Source organism: Gymnoscopelus microlampas (assembly GCF_963454915.1).
Source record: "Gymnoscopelus microlampas genome assembly, chromosome: 8".
Taxonomy (NCBI): domain Eukaryota; kingdom Metazoa; phylum Chordata; class Actinopteri; order Myctophiformes; family Myctophidae; genus Gymnoscopelus; species Gymnoscopelus microlampas.
Window position 1 is genome coordinate 11,643,889 of NC_139945.1, and position 25,776 is coordinate 11,669,664.

The 25,776-nt window shown below is 42.5% G+C and overlaps 2 protein-coding genes across 2 annotated transcripts in view; both read right to left on the reverse strand.

Annotated features, from left to right (window-relative positions):
- Positions 1 to 1,026: 1,026 nt before the first annotated feature.
- On the reverse strand, positions 1,027 to 2,922 carry LOC311050466 (broad substrate specificity ATP-binding cassette transporter ABCG2-like; the record flags this gene model as incomplete). The annotated part of the gene is made up of 1 exon (XM_084064550.1): positions 1,027 to 2,922. One exon carries the CDS (start codon positions 2,920 to 2,922, stop codon positions 1,027 to 1,029), a length of 1,896 nt encoding a protein of 631 aa, XP_083920676.1.
- Positions 2,923 to 3,905: 983 nt separating this feature from the next.
- The window catches only part of septin4b (septin 4b), a 29,315-nt gene continuing 7,444 nt past the window's right edge, over positions 3,906 to 25,776 (reverse strand). The window contains exons 2-11 of the mRNA XM_084065217.1: positions 19,374 to 19,470; positions 18,859 to 18,945; positions 18,564 to 18,687; positions 16,730 to 16,864; positions 14,384 to 14,501; positions 14,124 to 14,225; positions 13,125 to 13,221; positions 12,299 to 12,461; positions 11,163 to 11,262; positions 3,906 to 7,780 (exon numbers count right to left, since the gene is read on the reverse strand). Of these exons, the coding sequence (XP_083921343.1) occupies positions 7,712 to 7,780; positions 11,163 to 11,262; positions 12,299 to 12,461; positions 13,125 to 13,221; positions 14,124 to 14,225; positions 14,384 to 14,501; positions 16,730 to 16,864; positions 18,564 to 18,687; positions 18,859 to 18,945; positions 19,374 to 19,470 (1,092 nt within the window). The 3' untranslated portion in view covers positions 3,906 to 7,711. The remainder of the gene's footprint in view (positions 7,781 to 11,162; positions 11,263 to 12,298; positions 12,462 to 13,124; positions 13,222 to 14,123; positions 14,226 to 14,383; positions 14,502 to 16,729; positions 16,865 to 18,563; positions 18,688 to 18,858; positions 18,946 to 19,373; positions 19,471 to 25,776) is intronic.

The window sequence follows — 25,776 nt, forward strand, 5'->3', positions numbered from 1 at the left end:
GACCATGATACTGACATGTTGTCACTGACCATGATACTGACATGTTATTACTGACCATGATACTGACATGTTGTTACTGACCATGATACTGACATGTTATTACTGACCATGATACTGACATGTTATTACTGACCATGATACTGACATGTTGTTACTGACCATGATACTGACATGTTATTACTGACCATGATACTGACATGTTATTACTGACCATGATACTGACATGTTATTACTGACCATGATACTGACATGTTATTACTGACCATGATACTGACATGTTTTTACTGACCATGCTACTGACATGTTTTTACTGACCATGATACTGACATGTTATTACTGACCATGATACTGACATGTTATTACTGACCATGATACTGACATGTTATTACTGACCATGATACTGACATGTTATTACTGACCATGATACTGACATGTTATTACTGACCATGATACTGACTACTGACCATGATGAGAGAGAGGGAGAAGTTGACAACAGGTTGAAATGGAGTAACATACCAAGACTAGACTGATCCATGACAGGTTGAAAAAGAGCAACACAAAATATTATAGTAATAGTTACAGAATCCAGCCACAGCTGTGGCCAGAGGCATTATTTTTGTGTCCGTCTGTGCTTAGGTCAGTGACAAAATGGAGTTGGCAAGATGACAAATAAGTCAAAGGCTAATGAAAAATACCATTGAGTTAAATATATTCAAATGCCATAAGATTTAAGGATGAAAGGACACTATTTCCAAGCATTCTAAGTGCAAAAAATATGTTCTGAGGGGAAAATATATGAAGAAAGAATGACTGTTCCTGTTGGATCAACCAACCAACTATTTACAGGTTATTTCTTTAAGAACCCATATCACATGCATGAGCTGAAAAATCAAAGAAGCTAAACTGATGTTCAGCTGTGTGTATGTGTGTGTGTGTGTGTGTGTGTGTGTGTGTGTGTGTGTGTGTGTGTGTGTGTGTGTGTGTATAGGAATCTTCTGTCCAATTCATGTGTTGGGCTTTACAGGGTCAAGTAAACTTCTTCATGAAGTGAAGTTTCAGGTAGGCGATGATGAAGAAGATGACGGTCATGATAATCAGACCCACATGACTCTTCCACAGATCCCATGTGGTGTATCCTACTCCTAGATAGTCCAGGTACTGTTCCCCTGTGCATATTAGGCCATCTAGGCTCTCACTACAGTTGGTGGAGTCAGGAGGCATCACAAGGTCCTCACAGAACTTCAAACCCACAAACTCGTTGATCTTGAGGGCATTCAGACCGTAGCGAGGAAGACTGATGTACTGGGCCCAGGCCAGCCAATACTTGACGCTGGGGAGGTGCACCAGCAGACCAGAGAAGATCATCATGAAGGCGAAGGTGATGGTCATCAAGACGTTTGACATAGCTAACGTTTTCATGTCTGCTGATATGGCCACGGTCAAGGCCGTGGCAGTGTACCCCACCCCCATCACTGTCAGTGAGAAGGTTAAAAAGGCGGAAGCTGTGGCTCTAAGACCGATCATGTAGTAGACAATACAACAGAAGATGAAGGTGGGGACAGTGCGCAAAGTGATGATGTCAGCCAGGATCTTACAAAGGAAGTAAACAGACACTCTGTAGTAGCCACTGATGTATTCATGCACGAAGAGCTTCCGCTCAGTGATGAAGAGCTCACCTGCAGACAGAGCGCTGAAACACTGGAAGGTGGAGATGAAGAAGAGGACTCCCATCCTGTTCTGAATTCCACCCTGGTCATCTTTGATCTCAAAGAAGGTAGCACCCACAATGAAAGCCAGGATAATGTCCACTCCCAGCTTGGCCACGGAGTTCTGTGGATTCAACATGAGATCCTTTATGGTTCTTTTGAGAACCCAGTGGAACTGGTGAAAGAAGGAGGTGTTATAGGTGACGGTGGCCGGTGGCCGATCGATGAACTCTTTACCCTGGGTGATATGCTCCAGCTCAGCCTGTGTATCCCTATAGTTGGAACTGTTCCTGTACTGCTCCACCAGGCACTCTTCAACGCTCTGCACAGGGCTGCTCGACTCCTCAATATCCAGTTCTTCAGAGCCCTGCATCTTGGTGATAGTGGTACCATTAGAGTCTCCATCGATGATATCTAGAAAGAAGTCTGCTGGGTTGTTGTGAGCTTCACAGGCATAACCAATGTTGGTGAAGTAGTCCAAGGCATTTAGTGCAGGCCCATGGTACACCATTTGGCCACCAACCAGCAAGGTCAGGCTGTCAAAAAGTCTGTAGATGGAATACCGTGGTTGGTGGATGGTCATGATGATGGTGCGTCCATGACTGGCTATCTTTTTCAGCAGTAGCAGGACAGAGTTGGCAGTGCTGGCGTCCAGGCCTGTGGTGGGTTCATCCAGAAAGAGAACAGAGGGGTCGGTGATGAGTTCCATGCCAATGCTGGTCCTCTTCCTCTCCCCGCCTGAGATCCCCCGGATCAGCTGTGTGCCCACCTTGGAGTCGGCCACCTTGGTGAGTCCCAGCTCTCTGATCAGGTGATTCACACGAGCCTCCTTCTCCCCCTGAGGCACTGAGCTTGGGAGACGCAGTGCCGCAGAAAAACTGAGGTTCTCCCGCACCGTCAGTGTGCCCATCACTACATCATCTTGAACCACATAGCCTGAGAGACACTTGAAGTTGGGAGGCTGTGAAGCTCCGTCTATGAGAACCTCCCCAGAGAGACCTGCCGGGTCCTTCCTTGCAGCAAGAATATCCAGGAAAGAGGACTTTCCGCCTCCTGTCGGTCCAAGAATAGCGTTCAGACCAGGTCTCATGACTCCATTGAGGTCCACCAGTATTTTCCTGGTTGTGGTCTTCTTGCAGAGGAAGCCAGACTTAAGGTCCACTTTATACTGGACGTTGTGAAAGCTCACAGTGGAGCCAGAGGACTGTCTGGCCATCCCGACAACTGTCATGTCATTTGGCAGCTGAGCACCCAATGAAAAACAGCTTCGGGAGTAAACTCGGTTCCAGAGATCTTTCACGAGAGAGTCGGTCACTATTATAAGCTTGACCTCGCAGTCTTATGTCGTGATCTCTGGGCCATAACCGTATATGGAGTTTCCCCAGCAGCAGCCACGACCAATTATGGTGTACACTAGTAAAGACCACGCCGTCAAACACATTGTTTTAAGATTTCCGTTTGACATCACATCCCATCAAATGAACAGGAGGATGGATGTAACAGATAGTATTATTAACACGAAAAAGAAATGCTAATACGTGTTGTTTTGTTATGGAAAAAGGGGCCATTAACAGATAGCCTCGTAAACCATCCCGGTCGCGTGAATTCACACTATCATGTGAACCAAAAAGTGGAAGAGCCAATCAGCGTCATGCACTCAGGGCCCTGTGATTGACAGACGCTGATTGGCTCATCCACTTTTTGGTTCCTGCAAAACGCCCACCCAGGGATTGGTGCCAGACCGCCCTGCAGAAGACACACGATAATGTGAATTCACGCGAGCGAGTTGGTTTACCAGGCTAATTAAAGGAATAGTTCACCCCAACAATTACTTATTTTCTATCAATTATACACCCCATGAAGCATTGTATTCAAGGAGATTTTTTTTGTTTTTGTTGCAAGTCAATAATTTGATGACCGGCGGAAAGATGCTAATGCCTCCAGTAGGAGACACCGCAAGTCTCCTACTGGAGACTCCGCGGTCATCAAATTATTGGCTTAGGAATGCGATAAAAACAAAATAATCGATAGATTCTTTTTTTTTTTTTGGTGAACTGCTCCTTACACAGAGAGACTACAATAGATAGTGTAGACACACACACACACACACACACACACACACACACACACACACACACACAGCTGAACATCCTTCTAAAAACAAAATGAGTTGCGAGAGAGGTGCTTGAACGAGCGAGACATGAACTTATATTCCTCTTTTATTACAATTTTAGAACTAGTATCATCATCATCGTCATCATCATCATCTCTATCCACATCACATTTATAAATTTATTTATTACATAAATATATTCCAAAAAGTAGTATGACAACAAAAGAAATGATTTCATATAAAACAAGAGGAAAAAAAATACCCGACTCCTTCCACTTATATCTGCTTTTGATAGTCTCTGAAAGCATAATGAAATACCAGGGGAATGTACATTACAAATATCTTGTAAATGAAAACATAAAGCATGTAGCACAGTCATTTGAAACATCACAAATAAATGTGTTTTACGTAGAGATACGCAAGTATCTGGGTGCAAAGATTAAGCCCTTATACTTGTCGTATGATAGTGAAATTCTTCGCTATTTTTTATCTGGGTGCAAAAAAGCTTGTAGATCTGCTATTTTCACTGTTATTATCTGGGTGCAAGAATTAATCACTTAAGTACGCACGCCGAAATAGCAAAAATACTCAATCTACAAGCTCATGATGCGTCGACATTTTTGTCACCTAAAATGACATGCCGAAAATAGGGGGCACCAAGTTGAAAGCGGTTAAATCAAGTTTTCATTCAATGATTTCATCATTCTCAGGTTTCCTCAACTTTTTCCACAGACAATATTCTACATAAATTGGAGCAGTCCCGAGTTGGTGACGGCTAGTCTGCACTCTCGCATCGCATAGAAATGGGAAATGTTAAACTATTTATGTGAACTTTCCACCAATGGAAAATATTTAAGACAAATCAAGACGTCATTATAGGCTTTGGTTTTATGATAAATGTAAGATGTTTTGTTGTTATTTTAAAGCACATCATAGTGTAAGTACCCGAAATAAAAGAAATAACTTATCTCAGCATCCACATGCCTTTCCTCCAAAGATATTATAGAAACGTATTCTCTAATTGACCCCAAAAACCTAAACCAAACAATCAATAAACTGATAAGCCTCAAGCAATCTAAGGAACCGCTAACCCAGACAAAAACAACTGCTCTACATTATTATTGTTGCTGCGACCTTCTAATCGTCTCAGACAAAAAAGAAGGGCCTTGTCTTATGAAAATCATAATGAGAAATCTGACAACTAACAAGCATCATTAGATGAATGCCGTCAAATAATTGGTCCGATGCTGTCGGATGGAGTCACAATATTATAATGTCTCTATGGGCATAACTCAACTTTATGTGAAGGCTTTCCTCATAATTTAACTGAAATATCAACATACTGTAGCGATCAGAGAGCAGTGGTTATCGTATGCAAGATCCTAAAAGGTCAGAAAGACCTAGATTAAACAGAACTTCTTATATCCGCACTGTCAAGCATTGGAGGGTGGATAAACTTGTGGCTTTATGCACAACTGCATAAAAAAAATCCATTAAGTGATATGTTTTTGTAAAAAAATGAAAATAATAATTGTGTTACAAAGTTAAAGCTCTACATTGTGATAGCAATCATTGCTGTACAGTGTTCAGTAACAAGGGTCTACACGTCACTCTCCAGTTCTTTAGTAAGCAGAAAATATTTTTTTGGGGGTAAATGACCCCACAAAATAAATTGTGTGGGGTTCTCTCTCCTGATTGGTATCCCAAAGTGAAAATGTATTTTCTGTTTACTCAAGGGGGGGGGGGGGTTCTGTTACTGAACAAACACTCATGAATATCATCAGAATACAGAGCCATTTAACACTTATTTTCGTGATGGCGATGGATTGGCCACACTCTTCGCAAACATGCATCTAATATCACAAGATACGCCCTGTTCTGGAACCCACAGGGGAGAAGGAAGCGGGGCAGACCAAGTAACACCTGGATGCAGATGTGAAGAGATCTAGCCACACATAGGGACAGCTGGAGAAACTGGCCCAGGACCGGGATGCCTGGAGAGCACTTGTTCGTGGCCTATGCCCAAAGTTGGGCATAGGCCAAGTAAGTTAACACTTATTTTAACGAAACAATATCACTTTCGCCCCCTTTAAGTCCTTGTATAACTACAGACTACAGTAAATCAAATTATCACACAGTAGAGTAACGTTTCGATGAAAATCTACACAAAATATACACATTCATTCAGACAATAGCATTACCAAAACAACTTACTATTGTATTCTGTGTACTCCGACACATTAAGTAACATAATGCCATCCAATAGCAAAACATGTTTACAAATGTAACCTATATAAAAATTAAATTAATACATTATATTTGCAAGTGGACCTAGAGAGATAATAGTAATTTAAAAAAAATAAGAATAAACTTTTTTATGGAAGAACAAATGTGCTTAAGAAAATGAGGACAGGTCATGCACCTGCCACTTTGCAAGTAAACCTCATACTTGTGTGACACAAAACGTAAGGATGTTACTCAGGTACTCAGGTTCTCAAACTGAGGTCCGGGGACCCCCAGAGGCCTTTGAGGAGTTACGTATCAGCAACTCCGAGAGTGTACAGATAAGTCAGCCGAACCCTTCACACTTCCATGATCTTTCCCTAAAAGTTCCATGAAAAGTTTCCCCCCTATTCGGGCCGGATTAGCCTTTGTTTGAAATGACACCATTTCACACCTGGCAAATGTCACTTTCTCCATGAAAAGGTTTGGATTTCCCACTGATTTGCCCATGAATTGCCAATGGCATTGAAATTCTCAAATGTCGCATCTGTACAAATGGACGGGTCCTTTTGGTTCCATTTGCACACTCTCAGAGTTAGGATTTTATAGTGTAGATTGGGGTCCCAGAGATAGAAAGGTATATCAAATGGGGGTCCCATGGCTTAATGCATACCAAACGGGGGTCCCTTGATATCATAAAGTTTGAGAACCCCTGCACCAAATAATATTAATAATATTCAGACCTGACCCATGCTGTACTCCTTCACCCATCTCACCGTTTGAGGTTGACCACACACTCAAGTGTCAACCCATTAAACGTTTTTTCAAGGCATAAAATGTTCTTACTTTTGACAAGATGGCAACAAGGGAACAGCAGACGGGGGGGGGGGGGGGGTTGCGTTCTCCTGCTCTAGCAAAACCTTACCGCCACTGACTGGCGTTAACATGAGCTAATTCTGGTAGTCAGGGTGGGGCGACATTCCTCGGTCAGCCCCGCTGTTGACAGTGCTGCCATAAAGTCAGAAGAGTCTGAACAGAGTGGTCGTTCAGCTGAAAAACGTCTCATCATCAGACAGTCGTGCTTCTCCATATGCTTCCCGATACATATCGGTTTTTGTTTCGTGTTTTTTTCTTTTTTTTTTGATGAGGTGAAAGCCCGATTTATACTTAGTCGTATGGCGGGCGGTGCACGCTGAAAATATCGGCTCTATAAGGTCACAACACATTGTATCCGTACGGAAGGCCAAAGCACTAAAAAATGTCTTTAGACGCAACGCATACAGACGGCATTTTGTGTAAAGTCACAATTTTCGTGTGCACTCGCTACAGTACAATTTGACCAATGAAATGCCAGAAAATTATGCGCACGAAATGACGTCTTTACACAAAATGGCGTCCGTACATAAAATTGATGTCTGTTCAAATCTTGTTTAAAGACATTTTAGCGTTCTGATCTTCCATGTATCCATTCCACAATGTGTTGTGAGCTTATAGATGACACGACGCCCTGAATGTACTACGAAGCATAACTTCAAGCTCGATGGTTGGGTGGAGACACTGTAGGAATGTAAATTGACTGGAGTGGAGGTTTCCCTGGGGCTTCTTTCCCCAGTTACACAGAGACAAGTACAACAATGAAGTACTGAGGCTACACCAGTAGTATCCTGGGTTAATAGGCTTCTTTCTGCGTATGCATCTGTTCCTGGATCTTCGTCAGCATCTCTTGCATCCGTCGCAACTACGAAGATAAGACAAAAAAAAACCTGTCAATTACAGAATCACTTTCCACAGAAAAACTATGAAAATACATTTGTTGTTAAAAATGGTGGAAAAAGTAGAATTTTGTGGGGAATTTAAAAAAAATCTATTTTTTGGAGAAGTTTGGCATTGTTTTGAAAAGTTAGTGATTTTTTTTTGGTTGAGAATTTTTACACTATTTCGCCTACGACATATATACAGTAAATATTATGTTAATTTATGAAAATACACAAAAAGTTAGAATATGGAGATAAGAGGTTTCTACCCGACAGCAACGATATGAGGATATGAAATGACATGCCCAAATTAGGGTTAAAATTGTTAAGGATACAGATGCTGGCTGGCTGCACAAGCTTCCATTCCAAACCTATCATTTACACACAACTGCACAGATACAGTATCCACTATCTGCAGGGTGCACAGAACCAGCTCTACAGACAGCTGATCCTGTCGGGACAAATCGATTAGCACTCAGCGAATGAGGCTAGTCCCTGTGGGTCACGTGACCTGGTGATGCTGGCCAGAGTCGATCTACTGGGTCATTGAATTTCCAATTAATGTGTATTGGATAAACTGAGTGAGTGCTAAAGCTAACTTTGTCTGTAATCAATAGTGTTCTGGTGAGGATGTGGGTTTATAGGCTAAACATCGTCGTTTATTACGCCATGGGTTCCTACCACACATTTCCAATGGAATTCTTTATTTAATTTTGGAAATAGAAGATAATGCTCTGTAGCCAAAAAAAGACAATCTTTTACAGTCAGACAGTCATTTATGCCAAAATGTGAAACTCTCATATGTGCATGTTAACCACATATCTTATTTTCTGCAGAAATCAAAAGCATGGAAATCTGCCGAGGGAAACCATCGCTAACTCATGTACAGGTTTTAAGATTCAAGTAAGTGTATTGTGTTGAGGTTTTATTAGGGAGAATTGTATTAATATTTATTGGAAATGAATATTTAAGGAAATGAGGCGGTGTTTACTTTTCAGCATGTCTGTATAGATAAATTGATGCATTATTTATGTTCATATCTATCTATTATATATATATATATATATATACAGAAACACACTTCTAAGAGTAACACAGAAAAAAGAAACAAATGAAGGAAAATATGACATTTATTTGATGCAATAAATAAATCTCAGACCGAGATAAAGCAGGGACTCCCATACACAATGGGCTGGGATAATGAATATAATATATAATATAAAATAGCAGATATGCAAGCACACAATGCATCGCAGTTGTGAGCTTGTAGATCTGCTATTTCCGGTGTGTGACACCAGCGCGCAACTGAGGCTATGTTCACAATGGTAGTCCAAATAAGATTTTTGGGCCCTTCAAGATTGGAATCATATTGGTTGTTGGTTTTATCAATTCTGAACAGCAAAAAAACACATGGAAACTGATTTTTGTAAATCAGATTTGAACCACCTTCCTTAGACTTGTTCAGACTGCAGAAAACCAATCTAACTCCAATCTGGATAGGACATCAGATTTGGGCTGGATTTGGACTGCTTGTCCAAGTACAAATCAGGCGTTACTACAATAGATAATTAAGCTCATTTAATGTCGCCCTTCACTGACGTTTGGTCTAAAGTGTAGCTTCATACAGAGTCAAGCTGCAGTAAATATACCTGTGGAAAAGGGTGTTTAATTATTTCCTTTCATTAAACACAATTCATGTAATGTGGGATTAAAAAAAGACTTCTAGCACAGCTTCACTTTGATTATAAAATATTCAATTGAAATATAAAATAAATATGGATGGACACACGTAATGCTGAATTACTTTACCATAACTTAAGTGAAAACAACTGAGGCTTATTTCCAGCCAAGAATCATCTAATGCCACTTATGTCTACATAACCTACACTGTGTTATTCACACAGGGGTCTGTTTATATATAACCTACACTGTATAATGTATCTGAATTTGATGTACAGTATGTGTTTACCTTGCTATTGTAAGTCACTCTGGATGAGAGCGTCTGCTAAATGCCTACATTGTAAATTGTATTCCTAAAACAGTGGTCTGTTTATATATAACTTATACTGTATTCCTACAGTGGTTTGTTTATGTGGATCTCAGGACTTCCTTCCTAAAGGCTATTGGATCGCCTGTCACCACTGCTCTCTAGATCCAATTCTAAATCATTCTAGCCATGAGCCAGACACACCTCTAAACAACCTGACCCTAAAACTATCCTTCTAGGCTCCGACCGTGTGACCTCATCTTCTTCATCCATCCCCTCAAGAGGAAAGAAAAAGGAACCCATATGATCCAGATGGCTTTAGGGGAGAATGGTGTGCATTTACTACAGTATGTATCTTTACTGCTAAACATCGCCTCGCTGTGGCCTCTAAACATATTGACGTACTGTATGATCTGTTATCAGTGACATCTAATCCAGTGGTTCTCAAAGAGGGGTCCGGGAACTCCCAGGGGTCCTTGAGGGGGTCCCCAGACACAGTGAATGATTTATACAATAGTTAGAAATCAACATGGACCCTTACAGGACTGTATCTCTGATAGTGTATAACCAAATGGACCCGTAAGGTCCTTACGGATCCATTTGGTTCCATTTGTACACTCTAAGACTAAGGGGGGTCCTTGAAATTAAAACAAGTTTTGGGAACCACTGGTCTCAAAACTTGAATGTTTAGTAGCAGGGAGAATGAGAGATTAATTTCCCCACCCCAGAGACAACCAGTAGACTTAGACAGTCCTTTGTGCCGTTAGCAATAAAGATGTATAACGAGGCACACGTTGGTCGCTCATCTCACTCAGCAGACTAATTGCTCGGAAACAATCTCTTCAGTATGATAACTATGGTATGCTTCTGTGTTCTCTGTTCAGTACAGTATGTTTCTGTGTGTTCTCTGTTCAGTACAGTATGCTTCTGTGTGTTCTCTTGTACTCTTACTTGTCTTGCACTATGCGAGCCCTGCTGAGGGTGTATAGTGTTGTATATTGCATGTTGCATATCTTATTTATATATATACTGTATTATTTTTGCCACCTTGCTGATGGTGTTGCCTTGACTGTGATGTCTCTCCATCATGCTGTATCTACAGTACATTTTTCCTTGCCCTGGAATCAGTTTTTTTTTTTTTTTACTGCTGTACTGTCTTTGGCGCCTGAAAGGTCTTATCTCTCTCTGTCTAATCAGGAGGCTTCGGGCCTAGGGGGTTCTTTGTTTTGTTCTGGTTGAGGCCCAGGGTCAGCCTGGTGCTCTGAGTGCTCTGAGTGCTGGGCCTCATGGTCATCATGATCCTGACTGTGAACATGATGATGTTCACCACCATCATCGTGGTGGCGCTTTGCGTCCGGTTCGAGGTCGGTGTGCCGTACCTCCTCGTCTTTCTCTTTGATGAGTTTCTCTGTTTCGCTGTCGGCCACGCCGGGCACCATGGGGATGGGGAAGTCCGTTCCACTCTCCCTGGTCAGCTTACTGCACACAGATACACACACACTTAATGTTTACAGCAGATCTCAGCCACATTCATGTAAATGAAGTTAAAACTTGTGCACGTGTTGGATTTATTCTATAAACAACATTCCGAGCTCGCTCTCAAAATCGTGAACGCCAGGGACAGAATGATCATGTCAAAGCTGTAGAGAGATGAGTACACTATCACTTTTAAAGCTACAATCTATACGTTTTATGTGCGTTGTCTCCCAATGGAGAGAGGTAATTGCAACAATGGCCAAACTACAGTAAAGATTGCGTCGCATCTAGTGTCCAATCCTAGATCCTTCCATTGAGAAAGATGTCTAAATGGAAGGGTAGGGAGAACACCTCCACCACTGCAGATTATACTGGCTATATTAACAAGTAAATGACACCAAAGCCTTATTAGATTCGCCTTGAATTTAGACATAATACCACAACTGGGATGTTAGCATTTTAAAATGAGCTATTCAATCCTGAGTGTTAAAGGGACTACACCATGAATTTTAACTTTTTCTTCTTTTTCCCCTACCTCTCTTCTATGCCCAAAAATACCCCAGTTTGAACACTCAGGCTTTCACAGCAAATCTGGGGTTTTCTGTAAATCGGTCTCAAAACAGGTCAATACCTCAGGGTACGATACCTCCCGTTTTTCAGTCCCCCCCCCCCCCCCCCCCCCTCCGCCCAAAAAAAAAACAGAACCAGGAGATAACATACATACAAACTGGCTCAATAGCGCCCCGTGCCAAACAGGACAATGTGGTTGAAATAATTGCAGGTGAAAGTGCTTTATAAGAAGAGAGAAATTAGTTGGAATGAGTATATCTGAGGCTTGATTTAGGCTCAAACCTTTTGAAAAACGTTTGAGGGACATAAACAATATGATATTAAATATTATTATTATTTTTTAAATTCATGGTGTAGTCCCTTTAATCTATCGGGGATGAAACTCTAGCTTTGCTGTGCATGGTAAGCAGCATAATGCATTTGCTGTGCATGGTAAGCAGCATAATGCATTTGTATGGATGAACCGTACTTGCGCTTGCGCTCCTTCACCACCATGCGGGTCATGCTCTGGATGCACTGGGCCCGGTAGTTCTCGTAGTGGGTCTCCCGCGTCACGTCCTTCAGGTCCTGCATGTGCGTTCGGACCAGCATGTTCCTCAGCTTGACGAAGTCACAGTGAGACGAGTTCTCCACTGTCAAACACACATGACAGTGACAGACCGTTAACCAGTGGTGGAAAAAGTACTACATTTTTTTACTTAAGTGAAAGTATCAATACTGCAATGTACTTAAAGTACCAAACGTAGAAAGTACTCATTATGCAGCATGTCCCATTTCACAAAGTTTTCACATGTACAAAATGCATTAAAATCTTTTGAAAATAGCAGATCTACAAGCTCACAGTGCGTCGCATCGCGACACATTGTGAGCTTGTAGATCTGCTATCTACAAAGTAACTAATAACTAAAGTTTTCAAATAATTGTAGTGGAGTAAAAGTGCAATATTTGCCTCTGAGATGTAGTGGAGTAGAAGTAAAAGTACAGAATTTTGGAAATTCTCCAGTAAAGTAAAAATACCTCAAAATTGTACTAAAGTACAGTACTTGAGTACATGTACTTAGTTACTTTACACCGCTGCCGTTTCCAGGCCTCTATGAAACAGAAAGGCGACGGCTTAAATCATATACCGCCAGAAGGTGGTATTGCTGGCTCCGGAGAATTAATCTTCAAGCTGTGTTGGAGTATAATTTCAGTTTAACCATGTGGTTAACAATGTACCACACTGATGTTGAAGAGCTGCTTCGTCTGACACATCGTAGTACAACATGCCAAAACAGCAACAAAGCCTGCAGTACCTTCAACTATCCCCCAGGGGTACAGACGGCCTCGAACCCTCTTCCCTTTGGCTTCCACCACTGTGTTGCTGCCAATCACTGCAAACGGAATGCTGTCCTGGTGAAGAGAAGAGAAATTAAATGATTTTTTCTCCTCCATAATTTCACGCCTTTTCTCTCAACTTCAGGTCACTAATTATCTTTCTCCACCAGGCCGAAAGGCAAAGGGTGCAGATTATGTTTTTGCTCTAGTGTGTCTGTTCGTTTGTCTGCAGTTAATCTTGTGGAAATTGTTTGTGTCAGAAACGTTAAATTGCTTTTGGAGGAGCCAGGAGTGAAAAGAGAGGAGGCTCCCCAAGCCGCTTGGAGTGAGAATCAAGTGTATCCTTCAAGTCTTCTTTGTGGGCTGAAACATTGCCAAAATGTGGAGACATACATCATAGATATGTCAGTCATAGATCAGTGGTTCTCAACATGTGGGTCGGGACCCCCAGGGGGGTCCCCACATGATTTTTGGGGGGTCCCCAGATGACAGTGAAGTGACAATTTTTTTTTTTACCCTAACCCATAGTTCAGAAAAACAATTACTTATTTTCTAGCAATTACACACCCCATGAAGCCTTGAGTTGCCAAGTCTCCTACCGGAGACTCCGGTATTGGCTCAGGTGTGTAATTGATAAAAAAAAACGTTTTTTTTTGGGTGAACTACTCCTTTAAGGACTTTTAAGACCTTTTTAATACCTCAAAGAAAAGAAAAAGACCATTAGTACATCAAAAGTAATCAACAAACTATACTATACTATAAAAACTCTTCAAACATTGGCCAAATTGTCAAATAACGCAAAAACATTGCCGATCTACAATATCACAAAGCGAGGCGTTGTGAGCTTGTAGATCTGCTATTTTCACAATATTTATCTGTGGGAACTGAGTCAACACATTTCAGACGTGCAATATCTCCACACACTGACTCCAGTGGATGAGCGGTGCGGTGAGCTACAGTAGGTGTTCAGGACTCACTTTGAGCTCCTGGTCTTGCTGCTTGAAGTCCTCGTCCTCATCAGAGTCACAGTCGGGGAACTGGTAGATCTTGATGCCGTACTCCTCGATCTCTTCCCGGATCTGCAAGGACACCATGGTTAATGTTATGTTATCATTCAGATCTTAATGTTTTATCATTCAGATAAATTCAAATTCAGATACGATATGTAACTATCAGTTCACTATATGCAGCAGAACACACGTGTAGATGGAACATGTCTGATTTGCAGCAGCCTTGCCTTGAATTTCTTTTTCTTGACCTCAGTCGGGGTGAGTGTGTCTGCCTTGGCCAAGATGGGCACGATGTTGACCTTCTCGTGGAGGGCTTTCATGAACTCCACATCCAGCGGTCGCAAACTGTCACATACAGGAGACACAATAAGACACATCATAGTGGAGCAACCAATAAGGCGCCATCAACACACAAAGTTTGCATGCATCATCAACACACAAAATTTGCATGCACATTAACACACAAAGTTTGCATGCGTGTATACAGTAGTATGAACACTGCATGCTGGGTTTTCTAGGAGGTAAAGAAAGCGTTGCAAAACCAGACAGACTGAGTTTAAATGTGGGGTGACCCAATAGCCACATGGGCTCTAATGCCTGACAGCTAGTTCTCGGTTTGACCATTCCCCTTCTCTCTCTCTCTCTCTCTCTCTCTCTCTCTCTCTGTCATATAAAGGCGCCCAGACAGTCAAGGTTATGAGAGAGAATAATGGCCCACGGGCCTCAGTTCTTATCTTATGCATTCAGCATTCCTTAAAGACTGCTGAAATCTCCCTCCCCTTATAGGAGAGCTGTATAGACACTCTGTTTGCAAACATTATTATAAAAAATCCTACAGAGACAAATCGTTCTGATCACCTTGTATTCATTCATCTCACATCTTGGGTACAAATAACACATCTGCAAGTGTGCATTGTGGGATTTCCACCACACAACCCTCTGTTGAAGGCTAGCCTATGATTGTAATTTATGTCCTCCTTCATAAGTGTGTGTGACTGTGTGTTCCCTTACTGGCCACCAGAGAGAGCTCTTTTATCACTAATACTTGTAGTTGAAGGAGCAGCACTGCTCAATTCCTCAGTGAACACATTGGGGATAAACAGAGTGCATGCACGCACGAACATGCACAAAGTGCACTGAAAAGTACCACATCAGCGTTTAGTCCTAATGACTGGTGAGGAAGTGGTAATGCAGCAGATGTAAATCTCCCAAGAGGAAGGAAGGACAGAGTGCCTTTAACTCCAGAGAAGTGCTGCTGCTGCGTTAAGAATGCATGGGGCTGAATGAATGCACAGCCTGTAGAAACAGGTACAGCATGTTAGACTAATGTACAGTACTGTACCGTTTGATGATGCCCCACACAGGATAACAGATGAATGCAGCAGCTTTTCAATTAAAAAATGGTGTTCTAGAATATAGGCAGCTGTCATGTGTTCTCTCTCCCCCCTAGCCCCTTTCGGAACCATGTATACCTTTTTTGTACTTGGGAAGTCGGTATCCAGGGTCCCTTGAAAGTCAATGGTTTCTCTCATTCACCCGCTGGTACCACACTCTGTTCTCGGACAAATATAACGTCTCTAAGGTTTTGCTGAGAGATTTCAAAGATACTCTTAGCTGTATTAGGGTCCCACGGAAACATGTGTTGATCGGCGCTAATCGGCGTTGCCATTAAACATGTTTAATCCTTATTTAAAAATGTTTCCACGGGACCCTAAGGCAGTTCCCAGTATCCTTGAAATCTCTCTGCAAAACTTTAGAGACGTTATATTGGTCCAAGACCAGAGTGTGGTACCAGGGCAGCGGGTGAATGAGCTATCCCCCCCATGTAGTATATATATAGTCCCTGTCACTGCCAACCACTACTGTTTGGTCTGGGGAGGGTGTATACAACTACATGTCTCCGTCCTCTTATGCACATGCTTCTTTTAACCTGACAGTGAGGAGTTTCACTGGGAGGACAGTGAGGAGTTTCACTGGGAGGACATAATGCGCATTCCTTCCAGTTGTGCTCCCTGCTGAACAAGCACACTGACCAACCTGTAGGGGTCACTAGTGCAACGTTCTCCCCTGCTGTCTTATCACCTATAAGTAAGTAAGCCTTGCCCATAGGAGCAGGAGCCTGTCTCCTGTTTCGGTAGCGTGAGGCAGCTTGATGTACAAGTACATCCCCTGAACATGATGCTAGTATGTTACAGGGACTTGCCCCCAATCCAACCATTGATGCTGAGTGCCAAGCAGGGAGCCATTTAGTCCCATTTTTTCAGTCTTTGGTCTGATGACCCGGCCGTCGAATCGAACCCAACCTCCCAATCTCAGGGCAGACACTCTAACCACAAGGCCACTGAGCTGCTTATCTTATCACCTATGAACATGGACATTTATGTGTTTGTTGGAGCGGCTGGCCAAGCTGGAGGCACTGTGGAGGAATCTAACCCCTGTCGCCACACAGTGGAAACCAAAATTATAGTAGTATGGTCCTTTTAAAGGAAAACATTGGACTTGACAGGGTGATGAGAGAGAAGGGGATGGACCCTGTAGGAGAGCATTAGCATCTGTGTGTCATACATACATACCCGTGTCCAAAGGGTGAGATGAAGTAGAGACAGCAGTGCACTCGGTTGTCCTGGATGTTCTTGCGGTTGAGGCCACTCTCGTCCCTGAAGTACTGTTCAAACTGCTGGTCAATGTAGTCCGCCACCGACTTCCAGCTGGGACACACAACACACAGAGACAATACAGATCTTACCCACGTAATAAATAAAATACAACACCACACAACATTAAAACATTTGGCGAATTAGCTTCTTATTTTTTTTATATCCTTCGTTTGTGCAATAATAATAATATGATTTGGGAGCCATTTATTCGTCTATTATGTGATTTCTGACATGTATAATGTTTGGGAAGCTGTGCAATTCTTCCCATGGGTACGGTTTATTTGAAGCGTTTCATGTTGGATGGTGAGCTATGAGCTGACCAAGACTATGTTCAGACTAACTGATGTTAGTGTCAGCATTTCAGATTGCTGAACCATTGCACAATCGGATGCTTCGTCTAGTCTCAATTATTAAAATACTGGTTTGCAGTTGCAATTTCCCCCACATGTTGCACCAGAGCACATAGGAGGCAGTTCTTGTTACAAAGATGACTTTTAAGAACTTTGCAGAGTTTTATAAAAAATGTACAATCGAGCTATGAAACGTTATATAATGGCATATAAAATGCATCTTTATTTTATTTTTATTTTTTTTCATCCCACGATTTTGTAACCCTATTTTTTACACCCAGTGCCAATCTCTATGTAATCCTGGGCACTACACTCCCTCTGCCAACCTAGGGAGGCCAACCTCTTATCACCTGACAGGGGAGAGTTTCCCTGGTTGGACGTAGCGCGTGGAAGGAACACGTTATTCCAACCAGTTCCTTTCCCCTCCATCAGGCGCCCCGGCTGGCCAGGGGGAGGCAGTATAGTGACCAGGATTACTGCATGTTTTTGTGAGGGTACCTACTCCACACAGAAAGGTCCTTTCACCAACCCCACCTAGGGTATGGGCACTGATGACGCGGAGGAGAGAACACGCCCCCAGCGCCCACAGCGTCCCCTGTGGGAATCAAACCCAGGACCTTCTAGCTGTGAGGCGACACCGCTACCGACTGCGCCACCGTGGCACGGTGGTGGTGTGCCCCATTTTATAGCGGTGGTGGAGGTGGTTTGACTCGTTAGCTTATAGATCTGTTCTTTACAGTGACACCATTAAAACGCATTCGTACAACGAAGTATATACAGTACAAGTAAGACGCGCAAACGCGGCAAGCGAACGCAGCCCTAATGTTTTTTTTGTCTTTTTTAAATTGTTATGTTGTGTATTTACGGACTTGTAATCCGTGTTATTTCACCGTGATGGGGAGAGTGTAGAGAGAAAGTCACGTGACTGCCTCCATGTATGGAATTGTGTGTGTGTGTGTGTGTGTGTGTGTATGGAATTGTGTGTGTGTGTGTGTGTGTGTGTGTGTGTGTGTGTGTGTGTGTGTGTGTGTGTGTGTGTGTGTGTGTGTGTGTGTGTGTGTGTGTGTGTGTGTGTGTGTGCGTGCGTGCGCATGTGTGTGTGACTGCATCTCTGTCCAGGCTTGGCAGGTGTAGTGCACTCTAGCGCACTCTGGCGGCTGCACAGGCAGTGCACACAGTGCACACAGACAGAGACACACACAGAGACACACACAACCCGAGCACGGTTTCATAGTAAGCTCCACTTGGGCTTCGCCGCGCCTTCTTCCGCGCCTCCTTCCGCGTTCGCAATTAGGACTTGAGATGTGTGTGTGCGTGCGTGCGTGCGTGCGTGCGTGCGTGCGTGCGTGCGTGCGTGCGTGCGTGCGTGCGTGCGTGTGTATTGGATATTTGACAGGTACCATTCAGTGTTGTTCACAGCGTCTCCGAAACCTGGCGTGTCCACGATTGTGAGCTTCAGCTTGACGCCTTTCTCCTCGATGTCCACTGTGTGCTTGGTGATCTCTACTGTCTGAGTGATTCGCTCTACACAGGGGGGGGGGGGAGAGGACACACTCCATTGGCAAGCATTTAAACAACAGGGCTTTATGTAAAACCAAATACATGAGACATTTAAGTTTGTGAAACTGAGAAGTGAAGTGTTGAGTGTGAAAACATACAGTATATCAAAGCTACAGTAAGGACACTAGCACACACCTTCAGCGTTAAGCAGCTTCCTGTCTTTGTAAAGATCTGTGAGGAAGAGGCTGTTGACCAGGGTGGACTTTCCCAGACCTGACTCTCCTTTGAAAAAATAAAAAGGAAACAACAGAAAAACAGTAGGTTAGGAATGCAGGGTAATTGTGTATTGTATTCCACTAATGACTAATGACCAATAATGTTCTATGGTTATGCTGCTCTGCCACCTAAATGTGGAATGCCCTGACACCATCCATTAAAGGATGTGCAACATAGGTTTCTTTCAAAATTGGCCTGAAAAAACACCTATCAGGAGACCACAAGGGGAGGTAAATATCTATTTTGTACATGTTTTATTGCGTTAATTGTGTATGCTACTGTAAGTTGATTAATTGAATACATAGGACCACAATGGAAAGTCTCCAGGACTTTTTTGTGTTATCCTTTTAGCCTTAATGTCTGACTGTACCACGTGCTGTTTATATTTCTGACTAATAAAGTACTCAATCAATCAGTTATGCACTATAACTCACCTGCAACCATGAGAGTGAAATCAAAGCCCTTCTTGACAGATTTGCGGTGTACCTGGTTTGGCAGTGTGGCGAAACCCACATATTCCTTGTCCAGGTCCTGGAAAAACAAAAACAGACAAAACACAGGAAGAAGGTCGGTCAATTAACACCATTAGAAGAATGCTTTAAGCAAGGTGTGTATATTATTGTATAATGAAACGTTATACAGCCCTGAAATAAATACAGGAGTTGACTGGATCGGTACCATTCACAATAACATACAGTAGGCGACGTCAACAATAGTATGTACGACATTACAGCCGGATATGAAACAGGACCAAGAGACTGAAAAACAACAGCTTCTTTCCAAATACTGTGACAGCATTGATGGACACTCACTCACTCACACACACACACACACACACACACACACACACACACACACACACACACACACACACACACACACACACACACACACACACACACACACACACACACACACACACACACACACACACACAAGACTATGTTCACTTTGTTTACCATGGCAAGTGCGATATGTGCTATTGGGCAAGTGCAATATATACAGTGGTTGGTTTCTGGTTTCTTGATGTCTAACTTCTTACTTTAAGATATTATTGTATGTATTATGACGTTCTCATTTTTGACAACATACCTTTACGACTTGACTTAATGTATGACGGACCTAACAGTTGATGGCATAATACTACTGTATGTGTACTGTATAATGCAGCTGTGGGTGCACTAAACGAAATGTTGTTGTATTCTGAATACAGTGACAATAAACATCTTATTATCTTAATGTCAGTAATCTCACTCCTCCATGATCAGACCTTCATTTCAATAACAGCTCATAAAACACTAGTCTATACACCAGCTTTGTCAAAGGACTGTATGTATGAATCCATCTCTGTGTGATCACAGCTCAACACGCAATGACAGACTGTTCCCCCGCCTGGACCTCTTGGTTGTGCTGATGGCGTTTACCTCAGAATAGAAGTAGGGGTCAAATAGACCCCAGGGGCTCTTGGGCCTGGGAGGGGGCGGCGGCAAGTCAAATTCCACCACACTATGCGATGGCGAGCTGGGCTCCGGATCAGAATCGAACTGGACCCTACCGGCCGCAGGCGGCTGTAAAAAAGACGGAGTGTCGGGGCGGTCTGCATCCTGGGCTTCAATGTGTGCTTCATGAGCGTGGTGCTCATGGTCATGGTGATAGTGATGCTCGGGGTCATGAGTGTGGTGCTCGAGGTCTTGGTGGTGGTTATTCTGGGGGTCATGGCCATGGTGCTCGTGGTCTTGGTGGTGGTTATTCTGGGGGTCATGACCATGGTGCTCGTGGTGATGCTGGTGCTCCCCAGGGTGTTGGTGGAGGTCTTGCATGATATTCTCCAACTCTGAGTCCTCAGAGTGGGTCGAATGCTATGGAGGGGGGACCAAGATACGGTGGCAGGAGTTGCATGAGGCAGTGCAGAGGGATGATGGGGTAGGTAGGTTCCACAGGGGAAGAGTGTTCACAGCACAGAGATGAGTGTTGAGAACATAGGGATGATACGGGCGAGAGTTCAGAACACAGGGATAAGTGTTCAGGATGTGAAAAGAGGGCAGATAAGGTGCGAAGGTAATGGGGAATATTACACATCGGGAGAGAGAGAGAGCAGAAAACAGGTTTTAGAATGTGTATCAGAATTATTGTGGGTCCAGATTTAAGTTTAGATACCTGGGGATATACCTCTAAGTTTGGATTCATAAATCATTACGTTTTTGGTGCAACAGATACTGTACATTATTTAGTTTCAGATACAAAGCTGGTTTTGTTCTAAATAGCAATGACTGCTTTGGTTTATCGTATTTGTATTGTATTTTGTAGTCTATTGGTTTGATTTCGGTTGACAATTGTATGTTTGTTCAAAATTAAATAAAATAAAAATAAAAGCATGTTGAGTTGAATGCCATAGTATGTTTACCTGTAATGCCTCTTAATAAATACAAAAAAAAACATTTGCAAGAGATATCGTGTATTTTGTTAGGTGCATACAATCTTGACAAAAAGGCATCAGACAGAGAAAAGGTGACCTAAGCTAGATTCTTAAAGTGGAAAGTACAGTGGTCAACAAGAAAGAAATACTTCAAAGGGAGGAAAAAATAACAGATCCTAATCATCCGTCTTCCCCGTGATGAGCTCACAATATAATCCAGATGTCAAATAAAGCAGACACAGTCTCAATGACTGTCCTGAACATCTTGGAAGTGGTCAGATTCTACATTGTGTTTCAAGTGTTGTTGGGGAACAAAAAGGCATTTGTCTGGCTCAGCACTTTCTTTGGCAGACACCCAAGAGACATCAATTCAATTCAATTTAGAGTAGCCATGTAGGAGATAAGGGCTAAGAGAAACAATGTAACGGTCTATGATTACAAGGTTTACAGTTTACATTCTGCAGATCAAAGAGACACGAAGCATTTGCGAAACAGATTATGCGGCATTTATCGTCGTTGAAACAAAGAGTGTTTTTGTGGTGAATGAAGAAATAACCAATAAAATAATTTCATTAAATTGATTATTTGATTTCATTACGTAAAAGTGGATGTGACTTTATAATGTGGTTATAGTGATAGCAACATAAACCGATGGCTAACAACAAAAATAAACAATAGCAGCAGCGCCGGAGACATAGATGGATTAAAGCCAGAGTTACACTTACTTGCTTACAGGTATCGTGCACCAAAAATAGCCGATCTACAAGCACACAATGCATTGGAGTGTGACACGTTGTGGCCTTGTAGATTGGCTATTTTTGGAAAACCACATGCAACTAAAGCGTAACAAATACAGTGTATTTTGGGGCAGTAATAAGTTTAGTTTACATTAGTAATATTGTAACATTGTAACAACAAACGTATATTTTGATTTGTGAGGTACTAGGAATATTTTCCATCTACAAATCTCTTACAGAATGTTTTTGAATATATTTTTAGAAGTGGGGGGAGTGCACATCACCCCCCCTCACCCGTATTCGGGTAAATACAACCCTAATCCATAATTAAATTCATATGGTAAAAATAATCTTGAACCTGGCCGTTACGGTGTCACTTTCAGTGGTCACTCGTATTCATGACACCCTGCCTTACCAAGATGGATGATGGATATACTGGACTGTACTACTCCAATTTGATTTAAGCCCCATTTTATACTTTATCTACAAGCTCACAACGTTGCTATGCTATTTTTGAAAAATATTGAAAAGTGTTGTATGCACACTGAACCCCCCCTCCCCCGGCGGGATCAATAGAGGCCTACCGAAAAACAAGCCCAAAATAGGGACACCAGGGTTAATGTGGTTAAGAGCCTAATCAGTATATAAATGTTGCTTCTGTCTGCAATTTAACCTGGCATGCTCCTGCACATCACCCAGCTCAGTAACAAACTGCAGCGCTAGGTTGAAAACTTCCCTGAGGGTTCGCTTATAATGCGGAGAGTAAAAACCAAAAGGACCCGTAGGTTGTTTATTCTGCCTGTTATTTTATTTGTTTATTCTCTTTTTATTATAGCTATTTGATGTGATTTTATACCTGATGCTCCCTCTTTTCATTTCTTTAACCGCGTCACTTTAACCATGAAAAGACACTCAGACTTTATATGCCTGTTGCCATTTTTATAAGCTGGATGTGTGTTCCACACAATCCATTATTGCACCCACTCTTTTGCACCTGTAGTGATGTGACACTACACTAAAGTTGATTCTATTCGATGCTGTATCCTATTCTCCTTCTCTTTCCAAAGTAGAATTGAAAGCCTCTAGTTTTGCCATTGACAACAATGCAGAGCACTGCACTATTATTAGGCAAACACCACAACAACAACACAGTAAGTCAGTAATGTACACCTGGCAAGGATCGATGGTCATATTACCACCGCAGGTCTCCTGAGCATGCAGCAGAGTGAGTAAAAAGACGGACGGTTATCCTACCGTTACAGATCAATAATTCAGGAGCACTGAAAGGCCAGTGAGGCTGCTTGACTCAAGGAGTCGCCTACAACAATGAGCTTAAGGGGCTAAATAAAAGAAAGTTCAGTTTGTGTATTTTATACTGTATACTTGTTTGCTTGTTCATGTATAAAGAGAGTTAAAATAGCACAGCGTAGATTGGGGTCCCAGTAGTAAAAACGTTGTATCATACAAGGGGTCCCTGAAATGAAAAGGCTTGAGAATCACTGGTCTGGTACTCTCCAAATTCAGGGGATCAGACCCAAAACTCATCTGTCGGGCTGTAATCTTTTGCCGTCCCACCAATACCTCTTCATCTTCACGGTGGTTAGGGGAGGCATGGCCGCCCTCCTGCTCCTCTGCTGAGGAGTTCCCCCCGTGGTCGCTGTCCTCCATGGCTACTGGGGCCAAGCTGCACTCTGCTATCTCCAAGCAGGAACGAGGAGTGAGGGAGCGTGCATGTGGAACACGGGTTTAGCGGGGCGAGGAACGGAAGAACAGGGGAATGCCAAAGAATGACAGGACCCCCGCGAGAAGAATGTGCCACAGGATATTTGGGTGCAGGAATGGTGGGGTTGGTTGTGTGACGAGAGGAGAAAGTATAGTGCATTGTGTTCATAACAGGACAAACACAAGAGGGGAAGTTGGAAAAACAAAAACAGAAAAACCATGAAATTAATAGAGTCAAACCTTATGAGCCACAGCACTGTTGGATCTCTTAATTGGAAATTATGTAAATGTAAGTGTCAAGAATCAACAGGACTGAACGTGAACGCTACCTAATGGAATAAATGTCATTTATGTCACGATGCCCCCGCCAACCAGATGCTGTTTACACTTCCCTCAAGACGTTCGCAACATATCACGTTCTCAAGAATGGGACGTATGCACGTACTGTACAAATGTTCATAGAAATGTACGTGAATATGTACATTTGTACTATAGTATGCCTCTGGCCAAGGCTGTCGCCAGCGGAGACATAATTAGGCTCTGGCCATTAATAACAGTGGTCTATCCATCTGTCATAATGTAATTGCCAATTCCACTATACTTTGTTCAATATGTTCTGATATCATCCTGTTGACTGGATCTACTGCCAGCAGCAGATGAGATTGACTAGACAGGCTGCAGTTATATCACTCAGAGAGACACTGAAAGTTTGCTTTAAATTTCGTAGGATACCTACCGCCACACAGAAACACACATTCACATCTACATAGAACTACAGTATGTGGGTAACCTGTCCTCTCGATTTTTGGGCATGTCCAAATTTCCAAAATGTTCAAAACAAATAGCGGTGTGACACATTTTGAGCTTGTAGATCGTGCATTTTCGCTATTCGCCGTATGACAAAGTATATAGTGCCTAAGTGGTTTAATGCACAGTAGTTGAGAAATCACTGTTTCACATGATGCAAAAAAAATATGTTAAGGGAAAACGTTTCATCTTTGTAAGTTATTGGGCTGTATAAACGGCTGCCTTTTCTTTCTTTTCTTTTTTTACATTTGCTACCTTCCACATGGGGAAAAAACGATTCTCATGTGATCTCAACCAGGTTTTCCATGATACCACCCAACCACGTTCTAATTCACAGTTTTAATTACAACTGGCCATTCAGAGCTTAAGGGTAGTAAAGAAATTGACAGGCTGCTCAACGCACAAGACTATTGACCTCCTTTCCTGGTCAACAGCTGTAGCACATGGATTGATGTCCGATGGCCTCTTCAATGCGGCCGCTAGCCTCCGCTGACCCACATAGATGAGCGGGTCAATGAGATCTGCTGACCACTTTGAAGCACAGTCATCACAAACCGTTCTGTTGCTCATTCAACTTAGTGAATTACAATCTACAGATACTTGCTACGTATCAGTACAGTCACTGTATTGTATACAGTATCCTCAAAGACTGAGGCATCCATAATACTGTCTAATTATTTGAGACACACATATACAGGTTTTTCGGGGGTGTGGCCAAGTCCGACATCATCTTGGAGGTGCAAACAACACTTATATCTGCATGCCATTTAGAGGGATCGTACACAGTGATGTAACTTAGTCACTAAAAGATATCTCAAGTTTTGCAACAACATTTTTGTGCAAAACTGTGGTTACGTATTGCAGTGCAGGGACCTGCTGCAACAACCATCATGTTATGAAAAATGAAGACAAGACGTCTAAATGTCTAAAAACGCCACGAATAGGGCCAAATACGTGCAAGACGCAATTTTGTTTGCACCTCCAACACAACAGACACATGACGTTGATTCCCTTCTCCTATTCACAATTTTGCACGGACCGGCGTGTGACGTCACGTCACTGAAGTTAAAATTAATATACAGAGTTGCACCTTAACGCACGTTGTTAGATTGAAGATCTGTTCTTTTCAGCAAGCGACGCCCTCGTGCAATGGAG